We start from the raw sequence: 12,733 nt of genomic DNA on the forward strand, positions 1-12,733 counted from the left end.
TCGATCACGCGATTCCTTCGACCTCGTTTGCTACTGACCCGTGAGCTAACGCCTCGCGAGTCGCGCTTCATTCAGTCGAGATTCGTCGCGACAGATATCACGTAGATTCTTCCTCCAACTTCCTCTGTCGGCATTCAAAGCGCCTTTCCTATTAACGGAACTGAAATTACGACTGTTGCATCGTGTCCCGCTAAGGACCAGAGATCATCGTACAGTACCGGCAGCAAAGTAAAGACCGTGTCTCTCACGATTTTCTTTGTACGCGGCTATATAATTTGATACTCGTTCAAAGATTTCTCCTTTATTCCCTCGGCACGACGATTTTATCGATAGTTGTCTATCTTTTCGCATTAATTAAGGCTCATTTCAATGTGTTTCGAGACATTGGATTAGATTACCAAAAAAATCCTTCTCTTTCATTCAATTTCTCGGAAGAAAAGAATCTTCCGTCGATCGAAATATGTTAAAGTATTTATGAATCTTGCGCTTTAGAAATTTCCAATGTCAAGTTAAATAGACGTAGCGATATATGTTCGCTTCTATAGCTGTCTCAAGGACACGTTGGAGGCATTATTAACGCATGCTTTGGACCGATATACTGTTATGCCAATAATGCGCGCTCGAGATGGACCAGTACTCGCGCTGTCAATTATCAGGTTTTTAGTCGTCGAAACTCGCGTAGTCGTCAAAGAAGATGAAGCAGCACGTCGGCGGCTCGAGCATCGGATATCCCTTTTACAAGAGGCGGACAGGTCCGTTATTCATTCCCCCTCGACTCGTACGATACCTACGCGAACCAAGTATCTACCCATCTTGCCGGAAGTATGCGCTTTCAGTCGCCGGTCATTTGTCGTCATAAATTATTAACCGTGCCATTACTCGCGCGCGGGACATCGTAAATAAAACAATATATGTTGCAGTTGTACAAATCAATCTCGGAATATTATAAGCGCGAGACTCGCGGTGAGAAGTGGACTCGCGCGAGATTAAACGGTTCTTAGGCGAGTGCAAAGTACGTACTTGGTTACGTCCCTATAAATTGATACGTCGCGCGATCGCGCCATCAGTTCTTGTTCCTTAAACTACACGCACGCACGCACGCACGCACGCATACCGACAGTATTATAGAACTGCGGATTTATGCATAATGCGCACGGTGTGATAAAATTAGTTGCATGTCCTGACGACGGCAACGCTAAAACGGCCGCGTTCAATCGCTCTGTATGCAGATTCGAGCCGATTCCGAACAATTGCGCGACGCGTAAAGTCGGTCGATCCGACCGGCTCCAACCTGATTAACGAACGGCGGAGTAAAACCGGGACACGGTATTCACGACGGCGAACTTCGCCCACGGTCCCCTTTTAGCGGTCGGTCGTAGTAGTATAAGGAGTTTGTTCTCAGGTGAAGGTAATCATATTCCGCGTTCCACGGTAATGGTAAACGGACGAAGCCTCCGGGCTGTAACGGAACCTCTGCCACCAGCCTGCACCCCGGCCTCTGTGTCGGGGCCGGGGCCGGGGCCGGGGCCCCGTGGGTGCACCTAGCTCGAGCTGCGCCTCTCTCTGTACCCTCTTCTCTGTACAAGCCAAACTCCTATGTTGTCGCAATTATCGCACGACCGGCTGTTATCTCTCTGGCTCTTCTCCCCCAACGATCGTTATCGTTATCATCTCGTTCCTAAGCGCGGACGAGGCGGACTAGCCTCTGAACTTGACCTAACCCCGTGACATAGGCGGCCCGGTCGGCAACGAACAACGCGAATACTAATAACAATTAATTCGCCGCTATTCACGATTCAATGAATGGTCCCGCCATTGGCGGAAACCGCACGCGAAAAGGGATCCCGTTACGCTTGCGGAAGCCCGATAGCGATCGTTACTGTTATTAGTAACGACCAGAGATGGTTACCTCAGCGTGAACGTGAGCCAGGATGTAATATGTTGGCGGGTTATCCATTCGCGGGATAATCACGACGCATTAATTAGCGGATTAATTAGAGCGGAGGCGTTCGCTCTCACTGTTGTTGCCGAGAGCGTATTAACTCGTCTGTCCCGAGTTTCGTCCGACCGTAAGTAATTTTATCGCGCGGGCACGAAAGTAAAATCGCAGAATTCTCGAGTTCTCTCTTCGCTTTGACTCCGGCTACAATTCGCGCTTCTTATGTGTCTCGTCGAAACTCCTTTTTCACTTCGACGTCAATGTTAAGTCAGAAATATCCCCGCAGGACATATCTCTAAATAAAATCGATTTACGAATACGGACGTTTGGAAAAATCTGTCATCGAGATTTAGAACATGAAATACTTTCAGACGAATCCTCGGAAAATACCTCTTTATATTTCTCATTATTTAACCGTCGTAAAATATAATTGATTAATCCGAGATGGGGAGAGAGCGTCCGTCCAGTTACGAGCTCGAGCCACTCGAGTCGAAGGGATGCGGATAGTCGACGGTTGTACATACATATGTAGCGCGCACGATCCATGATCGCGCGCGTGCTGTCAACCGGAACATGTCATCGCCGCCAATTACCGCCGGATCGAACGTAAATTTATCGGCACATGGACGCGCGTCGCGCTTTATAAACGCGATGCATCCCGAAGACACGGTGCCTTCCGTCGCGGTGCGGCCGTGTCGAGAGCGTAAGTGGAATTAGTCTCGGTTCGACGGACGCGCCTACTGCTCCCGGACGAGCAAGATGGAAAATAATGCACCCGGCGACGAATGAGGGCGAATCGACGCGAATGCCGATCTTGCCGAGGGAATGAGACGGAGAGAAAGAGAGAGAGACAGAGAGACGAACGCGGAACGCGATGGAACCGGGCCACATTGTCGGATCGATATTTCCATTCATAACGCGTCACCGCACGGGTGCGTCGTTTCTGGATTGCGAACGCGACCCGCGTGTCACGCACGCCCCGAACGTGATACGAGAGCGACGCGACTCTATCGAGCTACTGGAATTGTCGCGGAGTGACAGACGTCAAGATTAATTGATCAAATTAATTCTTAACCGATGCTTGATGAGCATCGAGTACCGTTTCTTTTTACTTCTTCTTACGTGTTTTCTTCCAACTTTTTCAACAGATTTTATTAAAATTTCATGTAGAAAATCGGAAAAACGATACCCGAGTTATAATTCAGAATGATACATGTTTAATAATTTTTGAATAACTTTAAAATTCCACGCGCGTGTATAGAAATGAGAAAATATTATGGCGCACGTAGCGGATCGTAGCGTATGGTGGAAGCGAAGAGAAATAAAGATCTAGACCATGCAAATTTAGATGTTACGAGCGTTCTGTTTTACTACCGCGAATGAAACAGCTTCACGATGCGGCGTGCATTCCTCTCGCAGGAAGTTCTCGCGGAAGGAATTCACAAGAAAACGAGCGTCTCGGAGCATTTTGCACAGTACTTGGACTTCGACTCCGAGCACTTTGGCTGAAGATGTTCAAAGCGTGCGCGCTCGACGGTATTGACGGTATTGCGCCCATTCACCGAATTCCCCCGTTCAATGGACCGTACCGTGAATACGCAATGACGTAAGGGTCCCTGTGTCGCTTCGCGGCGTATTGCCGGCTTCGCAATTGGCGCGTCTCGTCACGCTGACAAATATCTCGCAGATTTATCCATTGGCGCGAGATTCATTACGATCGCGCGGTCGGAACGTAATTTACAACGCGGCTAGCATGAAACGAACGTTAACGAGCGAGCGCGAGTTTAGGTGTCGCGACTCTTTCACATTGCTTCTTCTTCTTCTTCTTCTTCTTCTTCTCCTCCTCCTTCTTCTCCTTCCCTTCCCCTCTCCGGATTACAATGAGCTGCCGGTGGATGCGTTACTCGGGGCAGAGGAGTGGCGAAGGGGAAATATACACGTAGGGGAAAAGATGAAGTCGACAGGTAGAAGAGAAACTACCTATGCGCGCGCGTGCGTCTCTCTCTCTTTCTCTCTTTCTCTCTTTTATCTCTCGGTACCGCTTTGTATTAGGTCGCCGTCGTGCGGCTGGTATGTGCCGCCAAAGTTTTCTTCCTATGCGCACGGGAATTCTTCTTATTTTTCTCTCTTCCTCATCTATCGCGTTTACCGGCAAGAGTCTCTCGACGGCTTCTCCGAGTAATCTCTCTCGGTCGAGAACCTGAAGATACGATCTTCTCTCGCAACGCGAAACGCGCCAGCGCTCGATTTTACGACGCTCTCGCTTGAAAATTAAACTTTTATTAAAAATCTTTTTTCGCGCGTACCTCCTCTCTCCTTATCAAGCGAGGTCCGAGAGGGCATCGGCGTCGGGCCGCGGCAACCACGGTCGGTGCCTAGCACGGAGGTGGTTGAGCGCACACAACGCGCGTAGTCTCGTGCAAATACGCGTGCTCATTCCCACGCACCCACGCCTCTCACAGCCGGTTCGCTCTTCAGGTAGACGGACGAATCGCGTTTAGCCTCCCGCCGCGACGTCGCAAGTGTTTTCTCGCGCCGCAAACCGCGGCGTCCCGACTCTCTGACGTTGTGATATATTGTATACCTGAGGGGGGGATTCTACCCCGACATCGATTAAATGTTAGCTAGAATTCAACCGCTTGACTCGTTTTATTTAAATACCGATTATAAGACAGCGATACGCGCGCACGATTTAATTCATTGACTTTAATCTGGTTCAATTCCAGAGTCTGTCCAAATGTCGATTTGTCAAATCAAGACGACCATTATGTGGTAGAATGTTATGTGACGAGATAGATACGGTTTTGAACCGCGTCACAATGATTCGTTGAATTTTTACGCGTATATACCATAAATACGCGAGAAAATTCGTAAAGCTGTCCGAGTAGGCCTAACACGAAATTATAAGCAGATATTCAAAACGATTGCATTTGTCACATAATGGGTGCCATTCGTGTTTACGTTTCGAAACGTTTTAATATTCACTTATTGGCGATTAAAATAATTAATTTATAATTAATATATTGAAAAAAAAAATAATCTCGCACGATCTCAAGTGAACTTAATTACATTTAAACGCGGATAAGATATATTTTCGAGGGAATGCTTTGCCTTACGAATAATAAATAATTTTATCCGACTTTCTCCGTTTAAATAAATTTCATAAAGTTTGGCTCTTTTATTTTGATTATTATATACAAAGCGCGAGTACATTACGAGCGGCTTGAAGATCTTATAGTTTATACTTACACGGATAATGCGAACTAACGAAAGCATCATTTACATGTTTTAGGGTACGGAAGAAGAGTGCCGACATGTCGGCGTTGAACGCCGCGCTTTGTAGACGCGGGATAATTCTCTGGCTGGCCGCCGTCCTACTGCTGGCATCACGATCCACGCATTCTGGTGAGTTTTTGCAGGAATACCTCGGTACGCTTCTATCTCCCTTTCTTTCGTCTGGCTCCGACGCCTCGGACATGCTTGAGCCGCCGTACAAAACGTGAGTCATTTATTTGAAAGAAGGACCGTGAACGCGCGGACTCCCACGAGAGGAAATGGGAGGAATTAGGCGGGGAAGAAATATTTTCGCTCGTCCGAAGACGCGATCGGATTAATCTCTGCTCCGGCTGGAAGCCGGATTACGATCTACCACAATCCATCCATAAATGCAGCAAAAAAAAAAAAAACGCTTTTGTTTCCACCGATATTGTGTTTACTCTTTTTCACGATCTACGGAGAACGCTGACAAAAAGTCGAATATTACAGTAATAAAGAGAGTAAAAGTAATCTCGATAAAGATGAGATTAGCCTCTCGAAGTATGTATTGCCGATAGAATCTAATTTTTCGAACAACGTAAAATAAAAAAAGAACCAATGATTTTATCAAAGCACATTTCTTGAACGATAGAGTCAAGTGCCGCGTCATTTCTCGAGATTACAAAAGAGATGTGAGAGGATAGAGGCTTGAAAGTCGAGCGTGAATGTATGCCGTGAGTTGAAATTAATTTCTGAAAATCAAAGAGAGAGAGAGAGAGAGAGAGAGAGAGAGAGAGAGACGAGCACTTCCGCGATCGCTCTTTCTTCGTATTCTCCCGGTGTGACTAACGCAGAGTCGGCCGGTCAATGTTTGAATGAGCGAGCCACGTTCTGTCAGGCCGTCGAACCTATCCGCGTGCGCCTCCCTTCTTCTCCGGTGACGGAGAAAGAGAGAGAGAGAGAGAGAGAACATTACCTCATAATGCTCACCTCTGGCACCGGCTGTGTCGGGGCCCAAGGTGCTTTCCCATGGACCTGGCACACCATATTCGTTCCTCGACCATTCTCAGGTCACCTTCGGGCGGTCGGTCGGTCGCGTCTCCTTCCTATCCGCCTCGTAAGGCCTCGTTCCGCGAAGTATCGCGCGGAGCTTCTTCCCTTTACGTCTAGCAGGTTTGAAACGGTACGCCTGGATCCTTATCGAGTTCTGGTACCGATATGAGAGCAAGACGATTCAGTTGGGCTTTAAATTGTCGCATCATGAATTATTTCCGGAGAAGAAAAACGGTATACGAATTTGTGTAAAATGTACTTCAACATAAAAAAAAAAAGAATTTATTGGTCTCGTAATTCGTTATTGGAGAAAGTAACTTTTTCGTTGCAATCTCGAGAGAAAAAGATATGCAAAGAAGTCGAATCGATGGATCGATAGATCCATAGAGGTGCATTCTCGGAAATACACGACACGAACACGGCGCGTGCAAAAACGTTGCATCGTCAATGAAGGCTTATTGAGGATGCGTCAGTTTTGCTTCTCCCCTTCATCGATCGGCCGTCGGTGCTTCAACGAAGAGCAGGTGTGGTTAAACGGACAGGATCGATTGAATTCCGCGACTCGCTCGGCATGTCTTCTCTCTCTCTCTCTCTCTTTCTGTTTTTTTTTCACTCCGGGAATAGCCTGGCGATTCTGTGACTCTTTCTCTCTTGTGTGTACGCTCGTATTCTTTTTTTCGTTCCTCAAATTTTTTTCGAGCAGACAGCAAGGACGATCGAGATCGACGCGCTCAATCACCGGCGATTCATCAGACGACGGACAAGTTTTACTGGATTATGTATCTTCCTTGTGACAGCGGGCATTTGTGCAAAACGTACGCATTCAAAGGAAATCGGGAACATTGCCGACTTCGGTAGGCAACAGGTTTTCATTGCGGAAAAAATTTATCTCTCGTTTTTTAACATTCTTCTCGAACCTGTCGTTTTAAGATTGTCGGGGAATCCGCTTGATATATCAGATTGCATTACATTGGAAAATTATGAGCGACGCTCACCCTTTGCAATTTTTCGCGCTTGCATCAAATTGTTACATGTTTATATATGGTTTACGTCATTATTATTGGCAAAGTATAGATATTACTTCAGTAACATCTCTCTCTTCTCGTCTCGCAAATTTATTTCGTCTCTACATCTCTCTCTGTCTCGCGCGTTCAACAATTCAAAGAAAAAAATTATTCCTTACATTAGTATCAAACAAAAAAAAAAAAGCAACGGATAGATCTTTCATATTCAAGCAGAGAAGTAAATTTCGGAATTCCATTCGGAAATAATACAATATCGGCGATGGAAGAAAAAAAAGATACGTTTTGACATACAGTTGTCCGTTCCTCCACGGTTGCAGCTACGCGATGCTGTGTGAATTCTGGTCAAACCTGTAAGCCCCGAGGTGTAGTCAGTCTCGGCGTGCCCACGTCGGGATGTCACTGACCGCGTACCTCACCGTTCGCCACTTACGGTCCATGTACGTCGTCCGCCACGGGGTCGCACCTGACCCCTGAGGCGTTCCATATTTATGCCTAATGCCTGACAAAGTGTCGCTATCGTCAAGCATCATCAAACTCTCTCGCGGCGAGCTCGTTGCGGAAGAGAAGCCGGATAGCGCAGCCGGAGAGTATAAAAATGCGCCGAGATATATGTGATGTGGTATCGCGTACAGTTACGCGTCTATTAAGTGTACTCGAATATTTCGCGCGAGATGTGATCGTACGAGCCGATCGATAGGTATGCGTGTATATGTGCAAAAGATTTTTATACATTTGAAAAAAGAATTACGAACCTCAATCTTTCAATTTTACAATTAAATCGAATTGTCCGAGAGGTATACGAATCTATCGTAAAGTCTTGCACTCGGGCTCGGAACAATGAGGGTTTTGAGGTGACTCGATTCAATGCGTTTTTATTAATAGCGAGTGCGAATATATTTCTCGCCGTCAATTCAGACGAGGAAAGAGCTCTCTCGCGAGATAAGAGGGTATAGAAAGGATCTGTTGTAACCGGTACATAGTAAGAGGACTCCACTCTCTTGTCTTCTTCCGAGTTCTCTCCTTCTCCCTCTCGTCTCTCCGTGTATCTTCTTGACTACTTATCGAGATGGCGAGGTCAGCGGCGGTCATCCAACGAAGGGTATAACGGAACGCGTGGGTGCAACGTCAGCGTGACGCGGATTAAATCGGTCGCGCCGATTAATCCGTTTTGGAAAATGGGGGTGTTTCGATTTAGCGGAGAGAAAATTTAAGGACGATTATCACGCGATATCGCGCGTTCAATGTCCGCTAGAGCCAACATGCGCACAGGGCATTCCCGTGCAGCGAAGTGAATCGCGGGTTCAGAGATCCCGAGTCCCTTATCGGAAACGAGGGTTTTTTTCGTCCGGGAATTATTCTCATTACCGCATCTAACGGCGCGCGGACTCGCCTCATAATATAGAAAGTGGCAATGAACTCAATTCCGCGATTGGGAGGATATAATTTATGATTGTCCTCGAAAGGAAGGGAGGGGACCGCACGCTGAGAAACACGCGGCATTGGCGCGTATTACGCCAGAAACCGGTCGGCCAGGTTTCCATGGCGTTACTACCTTCTCGATCGCCGTGACATTGGCATTAACTTGGTTGCGTTGATGCGAACAAAGCTCGTCATTTTTTTATCTTGTAATCTGAATTTGCTTCGATAAGATTATCTGAATTGCGTAACTTTCGAGCGAGATACATTGCCAACGAGGAGAAAAATCTCGTCGCGCGGGAATTTTCTTCCCTCATCTCGCGCAACGGGAGACGAAGTTATTCCATCATCTTTTTCATCAGCGTATAGGCGAATAGGCTGGCTCGGGAAGCGCGCGGCGAAGAAAATCGCGACCTTGGAGGACGCATAATGCAGAATTTCGTGCACGCGATACACCGTGGTCCGGCTGTGATGCCAGGTGTTCATCGGACCGCGTGCGGTTGATGGTAATGAACTTTCGCGAGGCAAGGCCGCCGGGGATGATTTCATAAGCGCCGAGCGCTTTGCGTTTTCCTGCGGTGTAACAGCATCGTTCGCGCGCGCATTCCTGCTCAGATGCGGAGAAAGGAACGCGGGGGTCAGGTCGAGACACATCGAGAGGAATCGAGATGGTCGCTCTCCGAGGAGGGAGCGAGACAATTGTGAGAGAGAAAAGTAGCGAAGGGCAAGAGGGGAGACGACACGGGAGAGGAAACGGGAGGACTCTCTCGGCGAGTACGTCGACTTACATAATGACTCTCCTCGCGATTCCTCGAGATATATATAAAATATGTTTGTCCGCGTGTATACGCGCGATTCTCTGTCCTCGATTACGAGCGAGGCGGCCGAGAGAAGCGTATAAATCTCGCGCGCGGAAATTATATTCGAGGGAAGATGCGTTTATTGTTGATACCGATAAACTCCCACGTCGTTCTTTTTCTACGCGATCAAGATTGATTTAGGGTCCGCGTTCCCTTCCCGAGGTACACCTCGGGAAAGAGGGAGAAAGAGAGATTCTGGCCTTAGACCGTACCTTGGTCGATGCACGCGGCTTTGTACGATGCGTTTTATTCGAAACTGTTTTTATCCGAAGCGCAGAACATTATCTCGCTGAGCGAGATTTATCGAACGACTCTCGCTGCTTCTTCCTGGAAAAGAACTCGCGGTTCGCGCGTTTCTCGATCGCGAGAGAATAAGAAACTAGTGTCGGAAAATATGTGGGATCGGTAACGTACCATCGATCGTGTCGAGATCATCGCGCTTCATCACGATGCAATTCTCCGTTACCACGGTCGAAATGCGTCGCAACTTTTTGCCAGCATCTTCCCGGTCGTACGCACTCAATGATCATCCCGTTAGTTTATCGACGGTAATTTATTGTTCGCCGCGAGAAGAAGTAAAGGAAATGCTCGCTTGCGCGGCAAAAAACAGTCACTCGGTCTTTGGTGCGTATGGTCGTAAAACTCGACGGATGGACCCTTGGAAAGATGCGACAAGTTTACGTTAGCTCTAAAAAAAAGCCCTCATAGGAAATATCTTCTTTTTCCTCCTTTTCAATTTCTCGTTACGGTATCGAACAGATCTCCGATAAGTAGCTTCTATCGATCGATACTGGCCTTGATCATTTCATTATGCGTTCAATTATAAGCGCCGCGCATGCCGCTACTTGTCTGTTGAATAATCGTATTGTGCAAGAGTGTCGTAGTTAGCGCACGCACAATGAAGAACACGTACGGAGATTACAATCGGGATTACACGACACCTTGACCGTGGTCTCTCTGAAGGAAGGTGCAACGTAATAATTTAACCCGACCATTATGCGAGACAAGAATCGTCTCGGTAGGCCACAGTGCACGCGTACGTGATGGCTCCGTATAACGTGGAGGCACGCGGCTCGGGCCCCGATTCGTTCGTGGGATTGAGGGGCCTTCCATTCACCCGAAGCCTGGGTCGTCGTGATTCCTGGTACAAATCGATTCAATGGAAATCGCCTGCGTCGCGGAATGTCTTGAATTTTCGCTTCCGTAAGATCTATGGAACTCAATATAGCAAGTTTTTTTTTGTTTCTGCAAAAATGCAAAGGTATTTAATAAAATCGTATAATTTTTTCGCACGTCCAATAATTTAATTATTATTTACGAAGATTTGAATAATTCTCTCTGATCCATATTCTATATATATATTGCACGGATGTAGTATTGAATCTCTCCAGGATGTGATAAATGGCTGAATGTAGCTTCGAGAAAGCGAGAACGAGAGTGACTCGAATAGAAAAGGATCGCATTGTGCGATTTCTAGAACATCTCGGTGATTGTACCTTGGGAGAGCATCCTGTCACGTTTCAGGAACAATCGAACTCAGGGTCCTGTGCGCGACATTTCAATTCCGAAAGAAATTGCGAAAGAGTGTCGCGTAAGAAGAAAATGGAATGGGAGATATGTACGTATTGTGTGTTGTACGTGTCGAATTACACGAGGAGAGTCGAAGGGCATTCAGTATTCTCTGCGCACTCTCGCTATACAACTCGTTTGACTAGGGCGAGGGTGTTAATGAGAATTCGCCCACGTGTGTTCGCGCCATATGACGCTTCCACTCGTCTAGCGTCAAACCCTGGTACACCCTCGAGAGAGAGAGAGAGAGAGAAAGAGACAACTCGAATGCGTTCTGCTAGTAATTACTATGATAAACCGCATGAAGGAGATGCATTGATGTCATCCCCCTCCTGCAAATTGTACCGAGTTTATTCGACGTAATCCCGTTTTACACTTCTCATTAACTTTAATTTCGCGTATCATCTATCCATCGCAATCTATTATTAATTAATTAATAACGATCATATGTTTCTTTGATTACAGCACCGGTATACGATCAGGATACCACACACGTCGCAGAATACGATGGAGGTATGTATATCCGATATTAACTGTATCTAATCAATCGATACGTGCGTTAATATTAATCGTGTCGAGCAATTCGAGAAGCCGCATGTATCGTCCTTTAATCAGGAGGATCAAATATTATGAATGATTTTTACGTAATGTATCGCAAAGTTAAAAGTTGTTCACTAAACTTGTTGGATTCGCTAAACTAATTGCGCCATGTTTCAGATTTTTGACATATTTATTAACTTTAATTATGTTTCTCTAGCTGTTGCTGGGTGTTACTTCAACTTTCAGCGTTATCAAGAAGGGGATAGGATCATTACGAGCGAACCATGTCTAAATTGCACGTGCCACAATCGAATGCTAATGTGTTACCTGAAGGTATGTCCATTCACGAAAGCGATCGGTCAGGATTGCACGGTGGAGAAGCGTCCGGATCAATGCTGTCCCGTGATCACTTGTCTGGAAGTACCGGTCCAATTATTGACGTCGACAACGAGCGCACCGGCGGATTCCACGGCAGTTGGTTTCCACGATAATTACGGGTGTCACGTCGACGAGAGATTTTACCCAGACGGCGCCATGCTGCCGCTGGAGCATCACAATCCTTGCGAGCTTTGCTATTGCATTCGAAACAGAACCACATGCGTCATGCAAGAATGTACTTTACAAGTGGCAGGATGTAAACCGGTCTACCAACCGGGCGTGTGTTGTCCGATTAAATACAATTGCGGTAAGTAATTGCGTTGTCTCTTTCTCGCGATATTTTCTTCTTTGTTCGTGCGATCGCAATTACTGATTATTTACGCAGAATATGACGAGGAACTTAGCACCACGGTTGGCCCAACTCCCGGGCTCATCACCACGACTCCACCTCCCGGCGCGTCATCTCAATGTTACCACGAGGATAAAGTCTACGAAGACGGCGATCTGATTTACTCGAATCAGCCTTGCGAGCATTGTTACTGCTTCCGAGGTGAAATCGCTTGCGCGGTACAAAATTGCGGAACGCCGATGCAAGAGCACGGAAAGAATTGCACGGCTTTACCGCCACCAGAAGGAGAATGTTGTCCGACCACATACGACTGCGGTAAGTAACTTCACGTGACAACCGCCGGTTGCGA

At 46.9% G+C, this 12,733-nt stretch overlaps 1 protein-coding gene across 2 annotated transcripts in view; it reads left to right on the plus strand.

The window, feature by feature from the left end:
- Positions 1-12,733, plus strand: part of LOC138940429 (titin homolog) — an 86,540-nt gene that overhangs the window by 62,130 nt on the left and 11,677 nt on the right. For both annotated transcript variants that reach the window (XM_070309308.1, XM_070309307.1), the window contains exons 2-5: positions 5,232-5,344; positions 11,583-11,630; positions 11,875-12,342; positions 12,421-12,699. In XM_070309308.1, the coding sequence (XP_070165409.1) occupies positions 5,232-5,344; positions 11,583-11,630; positions 11,875-12,342; positions 12,421-12,699 (908 nt within the window). The remainder of the gene's footprint in view (positions 1-5,231; positions 5,345-11,582; positions 11,631-11,874; positions 12,343-12,420; positions 12,700-12,733) is intronic.

Source organism: Polyergus mexicanus, unplaced genomic scaffold (assembly GCF_030449975.1).
Source record: "Polyergus mexicanus isolate NDT 795.1 unplaced genomic scaffold, iyPolMexi1.0 SCAF_17, whole genome shotgun sequence".
Lineage (NCBI taxonomy): Eukaryota > Metazoa > Arthropoda > Insecta > Hymenoptera > Formicidae > Polyergus > Polyergus mexicanus.